Below are 22755 nucleotides of genomic sequence, written 5' to 3' on the forward strand. Positions count from 1 at the left end.
TACATTTTATATGCTTTTACCACACATACATTTACAACGAAATTCGTTGTAAATGTATGAATGGTAAAAGCATGTTTTTTTTAATGTTTGGATAAGGTAAGTATGGGTATAGGGATATATGTTTTGGGGTACTGAGGTATATGTTTTGGGGTGTTTGGGTATTTTAAGGGTTCAGATATAGTTTTGGGTTATGGGGTACAGGGGTAGTTTTAGGGTTTAGGGATAGGTATGGGATTCGGGTACAGGGGTATTTTTAGGGTTCAGGGCTAGGTTTGGGTTTTGGGGTATAGGGGTATTTTTAGGGTCCAGGGGTAGGTTTGGGTTTTGGGGTACAGGGGTATTTTAAGGGTTCAGGGCTGGTTTTAGGGTGCAGGGGTATTTTTAGGGTTCATGGCTAGGTTTGGGTTTTGGGGTACAGGGGTATTTTAGGGTTCAGGGGTAGGTTTGGGTTTTGGGGTTCAGGGCTAGGTTTGGGTTTTGGGGTACAGGGGTATTTTTAGGGTTCAGGGGTAGGTTTGGGTTTTGGGGTACAGGGGTATTTTAAGGGTTATGGGCTAGGTTTGGGGTTTGTGGTACAGGGGTATTTTAGGGTTCAGGGGTAGGTTTGGGTTTTGGGGTACAGTGGTATTTTTTAGGGTTCAGGGCTAGGTTTGGGTTTTGGGGTACAGGGGTATTTTAGGGTTCAGGGGTAGGTTTGGGTTTTGGGGTTCAGGGCTAGGTTTGGGTTTTGGGGTACAGGGGTATTTTTAGGGTTATGGGGTAGGTTTGGGTTTTGGGGTACAGGGGTATTTTAAGGGTTATGGGCTAGGTTTGGGGTTTGGGGTACAGGGGTATTTTAGGGTTCAGGGGTAGGTTTGGGTTTTGGGTTCCAGTGGTATTTTTAGGTTTCAGGGCTAGGTTTGGGTTTTGGGTACAGGGGTATTTTTAGGGTTATGGGGTAGGTTTGGGTTTTGGGGTACAGTGGTATTTTTAGGGTTCAGGTCTAGGTTTGGGTTTTGGGGTATAGGGGTATTTTTAGGGTTCAGGGGTAGGTTTGGGTTTTGGGGTACAGGGGTATTTTAAGGGTTCAGGGCTAGGTTTGGGTTTTGGGGTGCAGGGGTATTTTTAGGGTTCATGGCTAGGTTTGGGTTTTGGGGTAGAGGGGTATTTTAGGGTTCAGGGGTAGGTTTGGGTTTTGGGGTTCAGGGCTAGGTTTGGGTTTTGGGGTACAGGGGTATTTTTAGGGTTCAGGGGTAGGTTTGGGGTTTGGGGTACAGGGGTATTTTAAGGGTTATGGTCTAGGTTTGGGGTTTGGGGTACAGGGGTATTTTAGGATTCAGGGGTAGGTTTGGGTTTTGGGATACTGTGGTATATTTAGGGTTCAGGGATAGGTTTGGGTTTTGGGTACAGGGGTATTTTTAGGGTTCAGGGGTAGGTTTGGGTTTTGGGGTACAGTGGTATTTTTAGGGTTCAGGGCTAGGTTTGGGTTTTGGGGTACAGGGGTATTTTAGGGTTCAGGGGTAGGTTTTGGTTTTGGGGTACAGTGGTATTTTTAGGGTTCAGGGCTAGGTTTGGGTTTTGGGGTACAGGGGTATTTTTAGGGTTCAGGCGTAGGTTTGGGTTTTGGGGTACAGGGGTATTTTAAGGGTTCAGGGCTACGTTTGGGTTTTGGGGTACAGGGGTATTTTAGGGTTCAGGGGTAGGTTTTGGGGTACAGTGGTATTTTAAGGGTTCAGAGCTAGGTTTGGGTTTTGGGGTACAGGGGTATTTTAGGGTTCAGGGGTAGGTTTGGGTTTTGGGGTACAGGGGTATTTTTAGGGTTTAGGGATAGGTTTAGGTTTTGGGATGCAGGGTATATTTATAGGGTTAAGATGGGTCAGTGTTAAGGGTGTTGGGGTATTTTAAGGAGTACGGGTGGGTTATGATTATGGGGTGCAGGGGTATTTAAAGGGAGCAGGGTGGGATTAGCACACAATATGAGACATGGCATGAAGGGCGGCACGTACCACACGCCCCCAGCGTTTGTCACGCCCCCAGCACAACGCAGACACGCCCACAATGGACTACTTTGCTGGCACAATTCTTTTACCTTTTAAATGTATATGGTGGGCGTCTGCATAGCCTATGTCCTTCTGCTGCAACTCGCCTTTCCAACGCTGTATTGGGTGTTGTGATTGGTGCTGTGGTTCCTGAGATTACCCGCCTCAAAGGTTTGGGCTCTCTCTTTATTATATTAGTACTAGCAGCCCGTCCCGACGTTGTCTGGGAGCAATTAGGCTTCAGGGCCCCCGCCCGCCCCGACGTTGTCCGTGGGTCCCCCGGAGCCTTCCTCCATATATTGCAGTATTATACCTTTATGTTTACTTTGTACGCTTTTGTAACCTGCACACGTAACTTTTTCCTCCTGTAATGCACCGTTTGGCTCACTTTTTTAATGCTCCGTTTGTTTCCTCTTCCTACCTGCACACGTCACTTTTTCCTCCTATACCTCTATGTTTACTTTCTATGCTTTTGTAACCTGCACACGTAACTTTTTCCTCCTGTAATGCACCGTTTGGCTCACTTTTGTAATGCTACGTTTGCTTCCTTTTGCTCACGATGTATGCTTTTGTAACCTGCACACGTAACTTTTTCCTCCTGTAATGCACCGTTTGGCTCACTTTTGTAATGCTCCGTTTGCTTCCTCTTGCTCACGATTTTCATTTTTGCTTCATTTTTCCGCCGCTCACCGCTCCTAAATAAATAAATAAATAACCTACCTCATCCACCGCTCACCGCTCCTCCCCGCCTGTCCGCCGCTCCTCACCGCTCCTCCCCGCGCCATGTCCGCCGGACCTCCTCACGCTCCTGGACGCCGCTCCTCCCCGCGCTCCTCACGTCGGGCACGCACGTCGCGGCCGGCGCTTCTTCCAAGGGACTACTTTGTTTTTTTGGTAAATTTTTAAAATAACGTATATTTATTACGTTTGTATAGCCTATGTCCATCTGCACATCCTGACGAATACAACGATGTATCGGGTGTGTGGATTGGCGCTGTGGTTCCCGAGTTTACCCGCCTCAAAGGTTCAAAGTTCTTCCTTTATAATAGTAGTATAGATAGATGATTGTCTATCCTGGCCGTGGAAAAACTTTAATAAAATTGTTAAAGAAATATTCTGCAATTGACCGCATTTGGTCATTATATGCAAGGTTGGTATTCTCACTTTCCATCTGCAGTCTCTAGCTCATACTGAGTATTTGTAGCATTTGTGGTTTTTCTTGTCTCTGGTTGAAAGTATCTATGTGGTCAGCATTCTGAGCGAGTTCTTCTCTCCTTCTTCAGGTGTTGCTTTACTGCATGGTTGTTCACCTGGGAGTAACAGTGACCCCCCACCCCTGCAGCAGTTACCTGATACTATAATCTAAAGATTATATGGAAAAGCAACGTCACTTCCACGGGGAACGGGGATTAGGGAAAGTCAAGGAAAACATGAGAAAACACTGTTGGGCTTCAGACCGGATTGGTGTAATACAAATGTAGTTACTGTTTTATTATACTGGCGCTCTCTCCTATGTTGTGTCACCTTGGTATTTTCCCTTAAATCTCCTTTAGTTTTTCTCTATAAGCTTGCACAGCTACAGAGGACATGTAAGGGTACTGTTTTATTCACACTTACAGTTCCAACTCCTCTCTGTGGAGCCTCTACTGAAAGTCACTGCTGAGGCATTTAAGGTATAGCACTTTTAACCTGCACTTCAAGTTTTTTCGGTCTTACTCAGTGTTTACCAAAATGACTCTTTTGTCTTTTTTCATGGGCTCATCAGAATGCTTCCTCTAATTGAGCACAACACACTATCGTTTCATACCAGGGATACCCAGTGTTTCTTTGATTCGACGTTCTGCATGCCTAAGGGTTCTGTTAATACTCTAGCAGTGTTTTAGGACTTCTTAGGCTGCCAAAAGGTTGCTGTTAAATGACACATAAAGTCAAGAACTTCCTCTTGCAAAGGGCACAAGCTGACATACATTCCATGTGAGAATGAGCTGTCATCAACTTTGCTTGACAAGTGCCCAGGTGAGGGGACTTTCCACAGCAGAAGACAAACATGTCTGGGCTTATTCACAAAGGCCTTTTGAGTATGTAAAGTCGTACTCCTGTAGTTCTCTTTTATGTACTCTTGCATGCTTTTGTAAATAAGCCCCAAAATATCTAAAATAGATATATTCAGATATCATTAGTACCAATAGGATGCTCTGTGCCCTCTTTGTCCTCTAAATATAGCAATATAAATATAAATATAGAGTTGGCCGCAACGACGAGTATGTAAAATGTACTCCTATAGTACTACTTCCTGTACTCCTAAATGCCTTTGGGAATTGGCCCTGTCCAATCCAAGACTTTAAAGTATTGTAGAAGGGAGCTTTTCTCTCTGGAAATGGCGCAGGAGTGTGGACAGCCACCTACAAGAAAGGCATACAATTAGAGCCAGTAGCCATATTATGTACAGACCCTTTAAAGGACATCTTTGTGCCCAGAACTCTCAAAATATTGCCTTCAGCATCCACACAACCTATAGAGGTAGAGCTGGAACACACACTCCACTCGACTGTTCACACTGGAGTGCTCTGGAACGTTGTATGGTGAAATAGGCTTTGCGGCACATACTTCCCTCAGATGGCACCAGAACAGACTTAAGAGTGGGCCAGACCGGGGAACAGCGTTTACAACGCAACTTTTACCACGCAGTACCTTTACCATGCAACTTTTACAACTCAAGCGTTACAACGACTTGCTCTGGGGGGCGCTGTAGGATAGGGAATAGTTTAATTTACTATCCAACTCCTTCCCTACTATCCACGGGGACTGGAGTTGGAATAGTAAATTAAACTATTCACTATACAGGACCCCCCAACGCAAGTCGTTGTAACGACTTGCGTTGTAAAACTTGCGTGTTAAAGGCATGCGTTGTAAAAGCATGCGTAGTAACGACATACATCCGCAAGACCGACATAACACAATGACTACCATTACCTTGTTACGGCTATCCACTACACTCATGCTACAGGTTACTAAATTAGATTTGACTAGAAGCAGTGCTTCCCTAAGTTTTTAGAACCACGGCACAAACTTTCACGAGCCACCTACCTTTCATGGAAATGAGGCGGGTGATTTGTTTATGTAACTAAAGCATTGTGTGGTACTGTATTGTTATTTGTAGACAGCATATTTTCTATTGAAATGGTCACAAAATTTGAACTGACATACCCTTTTATAGACACCTACCAAAATCTTTGGGGCAGATTTACAGGAAACTGATGCATCTTTAGAGATGCTTACATTTTCCTGCGCCAGCCTACGATACCCTTGCACCACCATGAATGTGCTGTATTTACAATACGGCGCACCATGGCGCAAGGATTGACAGATGCGTCAGAAATTCTGGCGCATCTGTTGACCCAAACGTCATGCATTGCTGGAGTCGTGTCGCAAGCACAACACAACTCCAGCAATGCATGAAGAGGCCTATACTAATTGTACTGCGTCACTCCTTATGCCTGCTTCAAGCAGGCATAAGGTTTTGACGCTGTTGCATCTTAGAAGTGGCACAGTGAAATCTTGCAGATTTCACTGCGTCACCTCTATGAGGCTTTCCTGCTTGGGAATGCCCACTCTGCATACATGATACCTGTCGCAGGTATAATATGACGCAGGGCTTTACAACCTGACGCATCTCCCTCCCGTTGTAAATTGGCCGTGACGGAATGGCAGAACAAAAGTGTTGCAAGGGGCTTGTAAATCTGCCCTTTGTTTTCATCACACAGAATTACAAAATATGTGCTTCATTCTGCTTTCCTAACTGCTGAGTGTTTACAGTTTTTTAAAGGTGCAAACATTTCATTGTGTGTTAGGAAAAGAAAAACGTCCTCCAGATTTTCTTTCACAATTCACGTACCCTAGCAGGATTGTCACATAATTAGCCAGGTTGGAGTACAGCGAGTTTGATGATCGCCAGATCCCAAAGCCGAAGTGAGGGTAGTGGAAGTAAAACTGAGGAAAGACTGATGAAGTTGTGTGCCCTTAGTAAGGGAGTACCATTGTACTATGACATGAGGGTGTGGAGACCAGCGTCTGCCATTTTATTGTCCTTGTTTTCAATCTCTCTTCTTGGATTCCCCTCTGGGAAAAAGGATAGTGGTGAAGGTGTTGGACCTGACCCTTTTTGCAGAGTTAGCCCCAAGCTTTTTGCCTTCCTCCTGCATTTATTCTGACCTATTTTTGTTGGTGTTAGGACTCTCGGCACTTTACCACTGCTATTCAGTGCTAAAGTGCACGTGCTCTCGCCTTTAAACATTGTATCATTGGTGTACACCTGTTTGGCATAGTTAATTTATCTGCAAGTCCCTTGTTCAGTGGTATCCCATATACAGAGGTTCTGTAAATTAAAAGTTCAAAGGGCCAGAATCGGAGCGCGCTCTTATGGCTACGTGGTAGCCAAAAAGTGAAACTGCTTACCTCTCTCCTTGCGAGCTGAGCCCTCGGAGAACACCTTCCGTAAAAGTTAAAAAGCGTGGCTTTTCCATCCTCGAGTCTCTCATTTGCGCTCTGATTAGTTTCTAGACTTCTTTGTGTCCTGCTCCCTACAGGAGAGTTGTTTCCAGCGCTGGGACACACCATTGAGTGTAACCAGGTGCTCTATAGATGGAATTATCATTACTATTATTCAAAAGCTAACAGTGGGCCTGCAGCACTGTTTGTGCCACCCACAGAGGAAGCCTTTTAAACCTGTCTCAGGCCTTTGCAGGGCCTGCGTTCTCAGTTTACTACTACATTGACTTGTCATTTAAAGTTACTTGTCAAGCCTGAAACTCCCCTTTCAGTACATATAGGTCACCCCTGATGTAGGCCCTATGTATCTCTACGGGCAGGGTGCTGCGTAGGTAAAAGGTAGGACACGTGCCTTTTATTGTGTGCAATGTCCTGTGTAGTGACAAACCGCCTATTTGGTATCTCACTACTGTGTGTGCTGCTCCTCTCATAAGCTTGCATTGGGAATTCCCTGATAGGTTTTTCAGAGGTCATTTCTGATCTGAAATGAGTAGCATTGCTATGTTTGGAATAGTGGTGATAAATCTAGCTTATGGGTGTAAGTGAATTTTTCATTACTATGGTAGAAATGCCACATTTAGAATTTTATGTATTGTTAGTAAATTTGATTTCTTTGTAGTGTTGTGGGGTAGGGTGGGATGAGGTGAGGTGGCATATGTAATGTCTCTCTGTGATATGTTCATGTTTTGCTTATGTGTAATGCAATTTTAATTTAAAAAATCCCCATCACCCAGATCTACCAGACATACTAGGGAAACTTAAGGGACCAGGCCACACAGCCTCACAAGTCTACAAACTGCTGGATTCTCCCAACACCTCATCGTTGAGACTCTTTAGTCGTAAATGGGGTTTCACATATACTCATCACACAAAGAAGATGTCACAGATCAGAGATGGGGTCGTATCTGGCAATCCCCCTTCTCAGAAAAAGTCTCCCCGGCCCTTGCACAATCAAGATCCTGGTCAATTCATAAAACATACAGGACCCCCTCCAGGCTTCATAAAAAGGGTCTTAGCGATTCAAACTTTTGCTGGAGATGTGAAGAAAGCACAGGTGACTTACCACACATGTTTTTTAACTGCAAAATGTCCCACCCGCTTAAGTCTAGAATACAACCACTGATACAAACAATTTCAGGGACTCCATTAGAAATTGACTTGTTGACACTAACACTGGGGCTCTACACTAATGCCCTTTCTTCAGAGATATTAGGCAAGTCTGCACTACTAGTGGACCTCCTCATATCAATGGAGACTAAAACCATTCTTACAGACTGGAAAATGACAACCTGAGCTCCTTTGATAAATAGTGGAGCCAACTATGTTCTATCCAAGGGACTATCTTACGGACATAACCATTAACCTGGTGTTCCATGACATTTGTGCTCCAACTGGGAGAGAATGTGGCTTAACGGCTAGGGCGATCGACCTCCGAGCTGGGGAACCGGGTTTGAGTCTCGGCAGGGACGCTCAACATTCAGTGATTCTGGGCAAATCACTTAATCTCTTCGTGCCTAACAAAAATGATTGTGTCCGTCTGTAAATTAACTCATGCGCAGGTAAAATGCTCTGATACCTTCAGATCCAGTTCAAGCTATATAAAACCCAACAAAAAAACTGAACTGTAGCAGGAGTGAACCACATTCTGATGTTACTTACCTTGTTCTTTCTTAGATGAAAATGAAAATTATGTGAAATAAAAAAAGAACTTCACTAACAAAAATAAACTGAAATAAAATTCAAAGAAATTATTATGACTAAAGATTTGAAAAAAGAAATGGTGATCACTGCTATTGATTACAGCGGTAACAAAGGAAAACAAGGGTGTGCAAAATTATAGTCAGTATTGGCATTTGTGTGTTGTTTGACTTTTAGAAAGTGGGCATTCCTATGTACTTATGACTCTTTGTGCTTTGAAGCTTGATTCCATTCCACTTCTAGGGTAGAGTGACAGCTGGCCTTGTGCATACTTTCCAGACAGCCATCACACAGGAAGGGTTGGGTGTGAAAGGGTTGAATCTGCATTTATCTGTATACTGAATTGTCTTCCTAGGCTGGGAGAGAGGGAGGTGAGGTGCACTTACATTTGCATAGGCTGGGCCCTGCCCTCACACAAAGGGCTTGGTTACCCTCTACTGATGTCTTGTGCCAGGGCTGGGATTGAATGGGGGTGTTGTGTACTTCTAAAAGTTCTTTTGAAGTTACCTTCACATCAAAGACATTTTGAGTAAAAGTACAGGGGCTTTGACCTCATGTTTTTAGACATTGCATGGGACTGGTAAACAGATGCTGCTGGCTCTACATACTGCACTAGACGGGACTGCTGTGCTGGAGGTAACTGCTATTTTGGACTACTTGATCTGTGCTAGCCTTCTGCCTGCTAGGTTGTTGAAGGGACTGCCACTCTACCAAGGGACTGTGTACTAGCCTGACTGTGTGCCCCCAGTGCTCTCAAGGGACTATTGGCTTGCACCCCCTCCACCCGTTTGTCCAGAGTCTCAGGGTCCTATAAGACTCTGTCCTATCATCGCCTACCCAGAACCAGGATGTGGTGCACGTGTGTTGTCTTATCGCGTGCTGAGTGCTTTTAGAAGAGCAGTGCGTGTGTGGTGCCTTGCTCTGCCCCTGCACTGTGCCCATGTATAGCAGTTCGATGCGCCCGGGCTCTCTGCATACTGCTGTCCGTTGGTTGAGGCTGAGGAGGCACATGGCCTCAGAAAGGATCCCCTGATCAGCGTTTCCCTGCTCTGGCACTTATTGTGTGGAAGAGCACCATGGGGTACCAAACACTGCATTGCGCTGCAACAGGAGAAGGCTGCTGAAAGTGGGGTTGCCGTGAGTATGGCTAGCCCCACCCTATTGTTGCCAGGAGAGGGAGACTTTGAGGGAAATGGGTCCTGCCACCAAGGTACTACGTTTTCCTGAAAGGGCCCAAGTGGTCCACTGGGCGATTTTCCACAGCTGCACCGCACGTCCGTGGGCAGCTGTAACTTGGCCATTCAACAAGCGGAAGACCCAGCAAGGTCTCTCCACCGCCCCAAGCAGAGTACGTGACCCCTGTGGGGACTCGCATTAGGGGCATACTTTTAGAGCCTGGCTATACGGGGGAACCCAGCGAGGTCGCCCGGCGAATTGTTGTGTGCACCAACCCTCCTCTCCATGTGGAATACCTTTGGGGGCATTTGGACTTCGGCTCTCAGACTGGAAGGAATCCTCATTGGAGGCCCATTCCTGCTGAAGCCGTCAGTCGCTGTATTACCATGAATAGAAGCGCATGAGCTTTTGTACCTTGCATAGGGGTTGCTCAAAAGCAAATTACCTTAATAAACGTAGGAGGCACACATGTATTCCGGTGGCATACGGTTTATAACTGTATAACTAGCCAATTATTACTGGTGATGTTTTGGGAGATCTCCGGGTTTCTCTTCCAAAACAAACTTCTGAATTTCATGCCCTGATGTTATGATATATGTTGTTTTTACCTTGCACTTACAGGATAATGAGTATTATTTCGGGATTTGCATTGGTGTGCCCAGTGATGGTGTTTTCATGACATGTGCAACATGTAAGTCATTACCTTTTTGCAATAACTGTGATGTTTGACAATTGCCAAGATGGCAAAGTGATTTATGATTTATGTCATGTTTGGTTTGAGCATTATATACAATATATGAGATATATTGATATAATATTGTGTGAAGTCTCTTTTGTGGTGTATTTATGGTGTCACTGGTGTGAGTAGGTGTTGCACAAATGCTTTACATATTGCCTCTGGGCTAAGACTGACTGCTCGTGCCAAGCTACCAAGGGGGTGAGCAGGGGCTATCTTTGGTGTGTTACTCCCCTTTCCTGATTAGAGTGGTGGGTTCTGCCTACCTTAGGTGCAAACCATAGCCAACCAGAAACCCAATTTTGAACAGAAGGGATAACTTGTATTTCTGTAAATTTGTTGTGGCTTTCTCATTACTTCTATTGAATTGTACTGTAACATTTGTATGCCACTCACAACCAAAATGTGGGGCACTGAAGCACTTATCCACACAGACATTTCCTTGGTCATAATCTTTTCCTATACAGGTCATTATCTGCTTTGATTCAGTGATTCAAGGTCTGGAGATAACCTCTCTTGCTTTTTTCAATATTTTCTTCTAAAAAGTAATGCAGCTCTATTGAAATCTCTTACCATCACTTTGTAATTACACTTCGCCAAAGTATCTACCAATATGTCCACAATGTTTCTCATGTGGCTTATTGCTTTTCTATGTCTGTTTGTTCATAATGGAGCAGGTTCTATGTTTGAATTGATTTGTTGTCTTGAGATTCATACCTTTCCGCTGCAGAACCTGTGCAGTTCTGCCAATTTCTGTATAACGCCCCACTCCATATGGACAATCTGGGAATACTGGGGTAATTCTGAATCCCTGAACTACTACTTCCTGCAGTATCAATAACTCTGTGTAGAAAAATACATCATCAGAGTTCCCAATAAATGTAGAATGAGAGCCAGATCTTTTATGACCACCCATTGACTCTAGTTTTCAAGCCAGCTTGTTTGTATCTGCAGAGTATATGCATACATGCCAGTAGAGCAGATTCAGACAGGAGACTCTGGATTTTGAAAGCCAAAAATGGCTTAATTTTGGCCATCTCCTGTCTGAAATTGCCTCTACTTCAGTAGAAAGCAATGGGGGGGAAATACATTCTCCCAATTATTTTATTAGAATCTCCCTCTTTCCTCTTCTAAAATGTTGGCATGTATGTATATGTGCTCACTTAGCCTTACAAAGCTAGGACGTCTGGCTAATGCTAGGGCAGTACTGTGGTAACACCTGCCTGTGGTGAGCTTTGTTAGGGCACGCTCAGCTAATGATGTCATGCAGGAGTCGCCAGGGGTCACAGCTGCGACCACTGGCTTGCAACCCGGGTCCCCTAGAAATGTGCTTGCAACCCCTGCCCCAGAGCAATTAACAAACTTGCAAAACAATTACTTATTGTTACAAGTAGAGAGAAGGCCAACAAAAAGGTGAGTCCTCATCTGTTACTGCCCCTGAGCATGTGAAGGGAGCTTGAAAGACAGGAGAGAGAAGGGGCAAAGGGAGGAAACTTTGCAGGAAAAATGAGGGAAAAAGAAGTAAAGGAAGGGGAGGAAGAGGTACTACAAGGAGACGTGAGAGATCGAGAGACAAAACAGAGGTGTGTGTAAAAGATACACAGAGAGAGATTATAGAGACATCAGAGAGGTGGCAGATGTGAGAGAGATACAGCCAGGTTGGAAAGAGAGTGAGACAGGTGAGAACAATAGGTGACAGACGCATAGGTTACATGCGTCTGTCACCTTTTACAGAGACAGCAGAAAGTCAGAGATGGGGAAGACAAAGAGAATGAAATTATTAGAGACCTGATACAAATGCGAAAGTGATAACTAAGAGAGACTGAAAGTGCTGTGTGAGAAGAGCAAAGAATGAGAATAAATCACGGAGAGACAGAGGAAAGAAGGTGAGACTCAAAAAATGATGCATCTCAAAAATGAAAAGATAAGACAAGTAATAAAGAAGCAGCTGAAATAGAGTGAGGAGATAGGTGCAAGAGGTGACAGTCTCCTGAGAAAGTATCTGTTCAGAGAGAAGGAGAGGCACTTTGTGAGAAGACAGTAAAGAGAGACAATGATGAGAACGACAACTCCGAGCAAAAGGAAGACGGGTGTAAGAGAGAGAAGCAATAAAGAGACACTTTAGAAAGACACCTAAGAGAGGTGGGAAGGTGGGCAGGTGAGAAAGTGAAAGCTGAAAGAAGGGAGACAATTGAGAGTGCTGACAAAGTGAATTGGAGACACCGTGGTTATAGAGACAGAGGCAGGTTAGAAAAAACTGCTGAGGGAGAGATGGGGAGTGGGAAAGGTGAGAGATATGGAGGTGATAGTGAGAGAAAAAGAGCTGAGAAAGGGACAGACAAAGGAGTAAAAGAGGTGGGAGACAGGTGAAACAGAGATATAAATTGACAGAACAGGCAAGAACGTCAAACGTGAACTATTATAGGGAGACTAGTGAGGAAGACACAGTTGACATAGCGGAGGAGACAGGAGGGCTAAAAAATAGGCAACTACAGGAGAGCCAGCCAAATGAGCAAGAGGAAATAAAAAAGACAGACAGAGCTTGGGGAAAACTGGATATTAAGAAATTTGAAAACTCCCTTATGAGATCATTGCGCCACCCCTCGTCGGACAGCTACTTATAATAAATGGTTAATCAATACTTGTGATCAGTTAGCTCCCAGAAAAAAGTGGATTTAAAAAACGAGCTTCACCCACAGCTCCTTGGTATTCTTGACGAGCTTAAAGCCAAAAAATTGGTCTGTCAGCAATCAGAGTGGGCATGACGTAAACACTATGCTGAAGTGGACAAGGAAAGATACAAAATTTGTATTACTACATATAAGCATTCGCTTCTGGAAGCTAAAAAAGAGTTCTTTTGGGGCGTGGCCAAGATGGCGGCTTGAATAGACGTGAATCGAGAGGCTCCCCGGCCCAAAGCCCCATTATCACACTATTTCTAGCTGCCACCCCCTGTGAATCTGCCCAAATCAAGCTCGACCCTTTCTGCTGCCTTGGAGCGCTACAGGTCGGATTTTTCTGGGCTCCTGATCGCCTGTGGCCCCGCATTCCCGGCCGCCGGAGAGGACGGCGCATGGCGACGAAGGTTTGAGCCCTTCCGCCGCGCGGTCGCACTGCAGTGACTGCACGCACTAGACCGGAGCGCCGTGGAAGCGCACACCGGAACACAGAGAGGCGAACTCGGCGGCTGCATGCGGTAGCTGGGGAAGGCGGTGCGCTCCGACCCCCCCGGACACAGTGCGTCCCGCCGGAGGACCCCCGGCAAATCCAGGCCCCGGCGTGGGCCTACCAGACGGCCGGACGGGACCGGCCCCGGCGGACCCACAGCGCCCACACTCTGCGCATACCAACCCTGCTCCACTGGGGGACCGTCGGCTGGAGCTTTGAGCGCCGACGGACACTGGCGACCCGCAGCCTCCGCTGTTGACGCGACCGGTGCAACGGCGAAGAAGGTTAGAGCCCTTCCGCCGCGCGCCTACGTCTCGGCGGCTGCGGGCGTAGACAGGATTGCTAGGCCTGCGAGCGGCTGCCCACGAGGAGGCGCCCGGGGCATCCGGCGACCGAATACCTGAGGGGTCGGTGCTCCCGGCCTTTCCCGGGCAGGCAGTGCCCCGTCAGCAGCCACCCAACGACTCCAGGCCCCGGCGTGGGCCTCCAGACACATACCCGCGCCTTCTCTTGGCGGGCCTACAGAACCTTGGGCTGCGCGGAGCACCGGCATCCGGTCTTGCGCGCTCCCGCTGGTCCTCCCCCACCTCATCGGCGGCCTCTGGGGAGGACGCGCTGGGATCAGCGGCTCCGCTCCATCGGAGCCTCGTGCACTCCAGCGGGAGCCCCTTGGACAATTTAGGCCCCGGCGTGGGCCTACCGGGTGGGGGCATAGAACCAGCTCCGCCGCCCCCACAGAGCCATACAACGGGCGGGGCGTCGCTCGCCCGCCCCCCATAACCCACCGGAATCCCCCTCGCACCTCCGATCTCCAGCGGGGGGATAACACCTGTGCTGGGGCCTACTCCCCCGGCCCCTCCGAGAACGGCGAGCCCCACCGGAGGCCTCCGTCCACCGCGCCTCCCACGGCAGCCATCTTACTAACCGGCACCGGCCCGCCGCCGGGGGAGTCCCAGAGCCCCCCCACCCCCTGGCCTACCGGCAGAGAGACACACCGGCGACGTGGGAAGCCACCCAGCAGCGCCCCCCCGCATTGATAAGGTGAGTGGCGCCCAGCGACCTGGACTACCGAACACTCTCCCCCCCCCGGGTCCCTGCACTCTCTGCTGGTTGCCCTCAACTGCTGTGGTCGGTGACGCAGCCCTGCTGGACGCTATCCTGGGCCCCCGCTCGCCAGGGCCGTCAGCCCCGACCTCCTCCCTGTTGCCGGCTGTCCGCCGTCCACCGGGCCCCCCACTCAGACACTGGGGCCGTCCGCGGACCTCTCCGCGACATCCGGTCCTCGAGATCTTCCTCCAGCTGCTCCCGGGGCACTGCTCTCCTGCCTGGCGCCTAAGCACTCTTCCTAGGCCTACGTTGCTCTTCCTTTATCAAGCATAACCCTGCTCGGCACGGCACGGTGGCCCCAGCCTGTCTAATCTGGTCATCTCTACCCCCACTACCTCACTAGCCACTACACACTCTGAGCGCCGCCCTTGCAGCGCCCCACGAAAGACTCCTCCGCCCCCGGAGTGGCTTGCGGGGCTTCTTCTTGGGCCCTTCGCGGGGCCCAGAACCGGCTCTGATTCGTCCGCTGCCCGTCGCAGTTCGTTTCGTTGCTGGGCGATCACTCGACAGCTCCCGACGATACCCATCGGCTGGCCCATCGCCCTGTTCTGGACATCATGACGCACTCTAGTCGCAAAGGGTCCCGGAACGTTGTGGAGCTCATGCAGAAAGCAGCGTCGAAAGGAGACAAGAACCAGCCACAGTCGTCCCCGAAACCCCCCGCGAGCCCTCAGCCCCAGGACGAAGACTCCGCTCCGATCACGAAAGCCTTCCTGGCCTCCCTCTTCAACACACTGCGAGAGGACTTCCAGACTCTGAAACAGGACTTGGCTGGGGAACAACGTGAACTCCGTCGTGACATTGATGGCCTGGGTGAGCGAGTTGCCTCTCTGGAGGACGCTGATCGGTCCCGCAGTGGGGAGGTGGAGAGACTCCAGCAGGAAATCCTGCGACTTCAGGATCAACAGGTGGATTTACAGTCGCACTCTGAAGACTTGGAGAACCGCTCCAGGCGGAATAACATACGGGTCAGGGGTGTTCCGTTGAAGGCTGAAAAGGACAATGTGACCGGTTACCTTCAAGACCTATTCAGAGACATCCTGGGAGAGCCAAGCGACTTTGAGATCCGAATCGACAGGGCGCACAGGTTGGCATGGCACGCAGAGCGCCTGCACCACCTCCGGACATTCTAGCGTTCCTCCCGGACTTCCCCCTGAAGGAACGCATCCTTAGAGAGGCCAGGAAAGCACAGCCCATCAGATTTCGCGATGACCCTGTAGCCCTTTTTCAGGATCTCTCTAACATCACCCTACAAAAGCGTAAATCCTTCAGACCTGCGACGAACTTCCTGCGGGATGCCGGGATACCCTACTCCTGGGGCCACCCGTTCCGTCTGATCTTTAAATGGAACGGCTCCCTCCACCAGCTTAGATCACTCCGCGACACCTGCTCCCTGCTTGGGATCGACATGCCGGAAAGTTCAGCCTCCAGGGACGCCTCTCCGTCCCGGTCGCAAGAGGACCCGCCTCGCCCTACAAGAGACGGCTGGCAGACGGTCCGCAGGAGGAGAACGCCGAGAACCATCCCGAAACCCGACCCGATCACGGTCGCCCAGGAACGAGAGGCGGCAGTACAGGAAGTGGCAGATAACACAGCACCCGATCTGTAGAACATTGACCTTTTGAACCTTGACCAATTTGGGGGTGTTCTCTCACTCGCACATGGCTTAACTGGGGTCTGGGCCGGGGAGCCGCCAACTGGGCTGCAACCATGGTACCCCTTTCTTTGACTTTCTACGGACCTGTGCCCTGCACGACTAGGCCCGAGACTTTTACCGGTTTCTGTTGGGGGGGCTGTTCTGGGAGGGGGTGGGGAATTTGGGGAATGGGGGTTCAGTACTTGAGGGGGGTTGGGTTGGTCCACTCTGTTGGGGTTAGGGTGGCCACGGGGGGGAGGGGATTATTGGGGGGGACCAGTACGCCATGGGATCTTTACACACACCAGGGTTTGCCCACGTTTTCCACCATTGCACAGCGCCTTGCACTACTGAGCCAGTTCGCCCCTGCGTGCCCCGGCGATGGCTGATACGCTCAAAATCCTGTCTCTTAACGTCAAGGGACTCAATAACCCGATTAAGCGCAGGGCTATCATCTCCTACCTAGAGAATTCTGAGGCCGACGTCTGCCTGCTGCAAGAAACCCACCTCCTGGCTAAGGACTGGCACCGGCTGCGCTCCCGCGCTTTCCCACAGCAACTCTTCTCCTCTCTCCCATCAAAGAAAGCAGGGGTGGCTATACTCATATCACGGCGCTTCAAAGGCACGGTAGGGGCCAAAATAGGGGAAATCAAGGGACGCCTTCTAGCCCACGCTTTCCAGATAGGCAACACCACCTACGCGATAGGCTCCATCTACTCCCCCAATACAGGTCAGGAACCCTTCTTGCTATCCGCAATCTCAGAAACGCTTCAGGCACCTCACACCTACATGCTCCTAGGGGGGGACCTTAACCTCGTCATGGATACAGTCAAGGATAGATCGGGGCACCGTTACGGAGACACAGGGGCGATTTCGCAGAAGGGCACCACTTGGTTGCATGATAGAGACATCTCGGACCTTTGGAGACACGCACACCCACTTACAACGCAATACACATTCTACTCACACGTACACCACACTTACGCACGCATAGACCACTTCATGGGCTCATCGACCCTCATCCCCCACATCGCCACGGTGTCCATTGTCCCGGCTGCCCTCTTCGATCATCAAGCAGTGGAACTGACGCTTAACGTGCCCAGTTCGCCGCGCACTCCAGGGTCGTGGAGGCTTAACGAAACCCTCTTACAAAAACCGGCGGTAACCCGCCAACTTCATAAATGCATCTCGGACTACTTAGCCACCAACGACACCCCTGATGTGTCGATGTCATCCTTATGGGGAGCTTTGAAAGCTGTCGTTAGGGGGGAGCTGATAGCGATATCAGCTGCAGACGCCAAACTTCGCAAAGAAAAGAGGAGCGACCTCTCCGACAAAGTCGCGGAGTTGGAGAGAGTTCACAGCCGCACTGGCGCCCCGAGAATTTGGCGCCAACTTAAAGCCGCCCGGGCCCAGTTGGCCAGCCTCGACACCGACAGGGCAGAATTTGCTGCTCTTCGCCTCCGGCACACGTACTACGTGGGGGGCAACCGCACCGGCCGGCTCCTGGCCAGCGCCTTGAAAGCCAAACTCCAACGCTCCAAAATCACGACGCTGCTAGACGACACTGGCGATGCAGTCACTGAGGACGCACAGATCGCCTCGGCCTTTCGCTCCTACTATGCCTCTCTATATAGCACGGATAAGGCGTCGCCGACAGCCATTGACATCTACTTGCAATCGGCCGATATTACGCCGTTATGTTCGGCGAGCGTGGAAACCCTTGATGCCCCCATTCGCCCCGAGGAGATCCTCGCTGCCATTGCACGCCTCCGTCCGCTTAAATCCCCGGGCCCTGATGGCTTCTCATCGGGCTTTTATAAATCCTTCGGCCATGTCCTAGCGCCTATCCTCGCCAGGCTATTTAATTCCTTTGAAGGGCCGAGTTCCATCCCGCCCGATATGCTTGCAGCCGACATTGTGGTCCTGCCTAAGCCGGGCAAACCCCCAACGCACTGCTCCGCATTCCGCCCCATCTCCTTACTCAATCTAGATCTGAAGCTGTTCACGGGAGTACTAGCGGCTCGCCTGGGCCCCTGCCTCCCGGGCATTCTCGAACCGGACCAATCGGGCTTTGTCCCGAACCGCCAGTGCAGTGACAATACCAAAAGACTCCTGCACCTCGTGGACAAAGCTCATTTTCAGGTCTCCGACTCTGCCCTATTAGCCATCGATGCAGAGAAGGCTTTCGACCGTGTCGACTGGACCTACTTGCAGGCTGTGCTGCGGCGCTACCACCTGGACTCATGTCTAGACGGGTTCAGAGCTTATCATAGTACTGAGTTGGCTCTGTTAAAATCCATGGAGGAAATCAGTGAGGCCGTTGACAGGGGAGGAAATGCCGTATTGATTCTACTGGAGTTGTCTGCGGCCTTTGACACGGTCCATCACAAAGTATGGATGGATCGGTTGTCGGAGATCGGTGTAAAAGATCTCGCCCAGAAACTTTTACAATCTTTCTTATCAGATAGGTCGCAAACCGTAGAACTAAATGGCAATACCTCAGAACCCTTCTCACTCCCTTGTGGGGTGCCACAGGGCTCATCTCTTAGCCCAACGCTTTTTAATATATATGTGGCACCATTGCTGGAGTTATCAGGTCCTTTAGCTTCAAGTTCATCTCTTACGCTGACGACACACAAATTGTGTTGTCGCTGACAGAGGGAGCTGAAAAGGAGGCTGGGGATCGATTCCATGACTGTATGAGTGCTATCTCGATCTGGATGTCCTCCAATTGTTTAAAACTTAACTCCACCAAGACTGAGGTAAAAACTATTTTGGCAATAATCCTCGGGTGTGGACACCAGACTGATGGCCAGAGGATCTTGGTCTGTGTCCAGTTCCCACAAGTAAGGCCAAAAAACTTGGAATATTGGTGGACAATAAACTTACCATGGGGGACCAAGTAAGTATGGTGATCTCAGCCTGCTTCATGGTTCTCAGAATAATTAGAAAAATTAAGATCTTCCTTACTGAGAGCAATTTCAAGACAGTGGTGACGGCCCTTATAATGTCGCGTCTGGACTATTGTAATAGCTTATATCTCAATGTTCAAAAACAACATATGAACAGGCTACGATTAGTCCAGAACGCGGCGGCCAGAATGCTGTCGGGGAACACCGAAGTTCGTCTCTGTAAAAGGAGAACTTAAGAAATTACACTGGCTCCCAGTAAAGCTAAAAACACGCTTTAAGGCACTATGCATTGTCTTTAAGGCCGTCAATGGAATTGTCCAGAGTTCCTTAGACGCAAACTCCAATGGTATGTTCCGGGCAGAATGTTACGGTCTACTAGTGCCAAACAAGTGCAAGTCGCCTCATTTAAAAAAACTAATTGGGGAGGTATACGTTTCATTCTCTGTGCCTCCGGAGCTTGGAACGAGCTTCCTTTTCAGCTCAGAAATGCCTCGGATCTCCTCTCCTTTCGTAAGGGCTTGAAGACATGGCTCTTCTCTCAGTAACATGCGTTCAGTTTATCCAGATAACCAGTACTTAGCGCCAGGACACCCCAGGGTAACCGTGCTCTCTATAAGTGCAAATAACATAACATAACAGTCAGTAGACAGCTGACCGAAACCAAAGGGTGACAGCAGGTCATATGACCATTTGCTGTGATGTCATGGAGGGGGGGTCAAAGGACATGTGATGCCACTTCCACTTTTGGAGAATTTACATCCATGCGCATAGCAAGGGTGCCATAGTCCCCAATGCAGGTAAATAAACTTGTCCTCTCCTGTCACTTGGCCGGCTAATAAAAACCATTAGAATTAGGGTTCAATGGGTCATACACACCCCTGATGCACATGCTGCACTAAGGAAAGCCTCTAATCAACAAGCATTTGTAATGTAATCGGTGTCGCCTTTGGGACCTTATATGTATTTAGCTATGCAGCATATTAGCCTGGATGCTGAAACATCTACTGTTCCTTAACATGGAGGGAAAGTAAGCACTAAACTGTGTGACACGTCAGGTATGGGAACACATGGCGAGAAATATTGCCTTTCAGCTGGAAATGCTATAGTCCAAAGCTCTGTTTTTAATATAACATCAGGGCCTTCGTGCTCATATCACTGAATATACAATATTTGAAAAAAATATTATTGTCTACGGGTGCTCATGGAAGACAATTTCTATGGACTGGAATATAGAGAATGCTAAAGTGATTCTAGTATTTTACTGACCTCTGCTGGTCGTTTCCTATCAAGAAAGTTAAAAAGAGGCAGTTGCCAGAAAAAGAAAAAAAAGAAAATCCCACACCAGAAAGCAATTCAGGTGTTTTCCTGACCTCTGCTGGTCGTTTTCTATCAAGACAGTTAAATAGAGGCAGTTGAACAGAAAATAAGTCCCTAAGCGGAAGCAGGCAAGTCCTAGGGCTCATCTCCAGAGCCCACAAAGTACATACACATATAAGTATATAATAAGTATATACTGTTTTACTATGTAAAGCTGCCCTAGGTTTTTTCTTTAGGACTCTAGCCCTCTAGAGTTGCCAGTGTCAAGGAAATGCTGATTTTTAGAGAATCCTAAAATTAAAATTTTAAATAAAGTGGCCCTCTCCAACTCAATTCTCTGCACTAAGGATCGCTACATCACTACAACAGGTAACACGTGTGATGACCCAGGACATTCCTTGATCTATGGTTGTTGAGCCACTACCTGCTGTTATTGCCTAGCTCCACGAGACTGGAACTCCGCTCCTAGTCCTCAAAGTCTCCGATTCAGTCTGCTTTATGGAGGACCAATGGCCCTGCCAGATTGCTGTGACAGCTCTCACATAGCCTAATTTACTGGGAAACGAAATTTGTTTGGATAGTGGTTATTGATTTATTTCTTTGGTACATTTTATTTTTCAACGGTACATTTTATTTTTCATTGGTTTTTTAAGTTTTGATATTTCCTCACCTGACTGCTTTTTCTGCCCCACCCACTGCAATCGTTGTCCCGCTCCTGCCTCTTTCTTGCTCCCCACTTCCTCCCTCCCTGACTGCCCCTCCCACCTCCCAGGACTAATTATTGAGGCTCCTGTGCAGCCATGCTGCTGGGTTCTGAAGGCATGCCAAAGCCAGGCCCATCAGCGCCCGTCCATGCCTGGACAGCACCAGGACCCCTGGTCCTCCCACCAGTCGCTGCTACACCACCAAGGAGCTCCTGTCCCAGGATACCGGAACAACAGCTGCTTCACATCCTCCCTGTGATCAACCCAATGACCCTTCACCTGTCGCTTCTCCTGTGTAGGACCACAGCCACAATTGGACCTCCACTGCTTCCACTCAGAAGACTAATAACAATCTGGAACCGCTTCAATGCATCCGGCTCAATGCCAGCTCCCTCTGCAAACACCCCACGGACACCTGGGACACCATCACCACCCTCTCCCCTGATGTTGACGTCATCATCTAAACGTGGCTCAACTTCTCCTAGAACCCTGATATCGCCACCACCTCTCCCGATGGCTACAAGATGATACACCGAGACTGCAGTAAAAAACAAGGCAGAGGCATTGTCATCATCTTCAAGGAAACCATCCCATACCCAGTCACCCCGTCACCAACGATGACCCCATGCTTTTATTGGAATACCTCAGCTTCCAACTACAGACAGATGCTAAGACCACAATAAGAGGCACCTTCGCATATAGACCCTCAGGACCCTGACCAGCTTTCTGCGATGCCATCTCCAACCTCAGTGCTCCCTCACCACCAACTGCCACCACTACGTCCTACCCGGCGATCTCAATTTCCATGTCAACGACCCCAACAATGCCAACTCAATCAACCTTGTGGAGAAACTGAACAATATTGGCCTCACCCAACTGGTCACCAATCCACTCTTGTAGCCAGTGCTGGATTGATTAATACATGCACTCAGAGGCCACCTCAGAGGTGCCCCCTGAAGACCCACCAAACCACTGTGCCTGACTGGTCGGCACCAGCCTGCTGCTTCTAACCAGGTTTCTGACCCCTTGAGGTGGGAGCCTTTATCTCCCATGGGTCAGAAACAAAGCCTGCCCTGTGTGGAGGTGCTTCACACTCGCTCCAGTGACTGCCGTGATCCCAGCCCCGCCAACCTGCCAGCAAACTTCAAACTTTGCATGACTCATCCCACAGACCAGCAACCTCCAAAACCCTGGGAGGAATGCCTGTCTTCAAAGGGGAAAGATAAGCTAAAGGCAAGCACAAGTATATACATTTATGTCAGGACAGTGTGCAACAGATCAAACGACATAGTGCTTTGATTATTTTTTTATTATTTTACTTTATATATTATTTCATCCTTTTTTATGGAACATCAAAAATGCATAAATCTGTATAATGCCTGCCTTCAAGAAAGACTCTTAATCTCCCATGGACAGCGGACCTGTCCAAAAACCAAGTCTCAAGACCAAGATCTGCCTGTGGAACCGCAAAGTCGACCAATCTGCACCCGGTGCCCACTGCCCGAATTCAAGTGTCCCACTGGTCCAGAAAAGGTTCCCCAGTGATCCTGAGCAAGAGTCCCTCAGGGGTTGACCGCTGCCAGACTCCACGTTGACGCCTGCAGCCTCTGCACAACGACCACCCCGTACAGCGACCGCATTGGTAAGCGGACTTCTGATGCCAAATGACACCCCTGCATCCGGAGCCCCTGGGCCTATCTACCGTTGGTGTCCCGGTACTCCAGCATATACC

At 48.9% G+C, this 22755-nt stretch overlaps 1 protein-coding gene across 12 annotated transcripts in view; it reads left to right on the forward strand.

Annotated features, from left to right (window-relative positions):
* The window catches only part of LOC144821482 (uncharacterized), a 494538-nt gene that overhangs the window by 239579 nt on the left and 232204 nt on the right, over nt 1–22755 (forward strand). For 3 of the 12 annotated variants that reach the window (XR_013608357.1, XM_078678594.1, XM_078678597.1), the window contains exon 3: nt 10062–10131. The exons of 7 other annotated variants lie outside the window; for them this stretch is intronic. Coding sequence is in view for 2 of the 5 variants with exons in the window: in XM_078678594.1 (XP_078534720.1) it covers nt 10062–10131 (70 nt within the window). In the remaining 3 variants the exon portion in view is untranslated. Of the gene's footprint in view, nt 1–3301; nt 3504–10061; nt 10132–22755 lie in introns of those variants that run through there. 2 more of the 12 variants (XR_013608365.1, XR_013608361.1) reach the window with 1 other exon arrangement.

Source organism: Lissotriton helveticus, chromosome 2_2 (genome assembly GCF_964261635.1).
Source record: "Lissotriton helveticus chromosome 2_2, aLisHel1.1, whole genome shotgun sequence".
Lineage (NCBI taxonomy): Eukaryota > Metazoa > Chordata > Amphibia > Caudata > Salamandridae > Lissotriton > Lissotriton helveticus.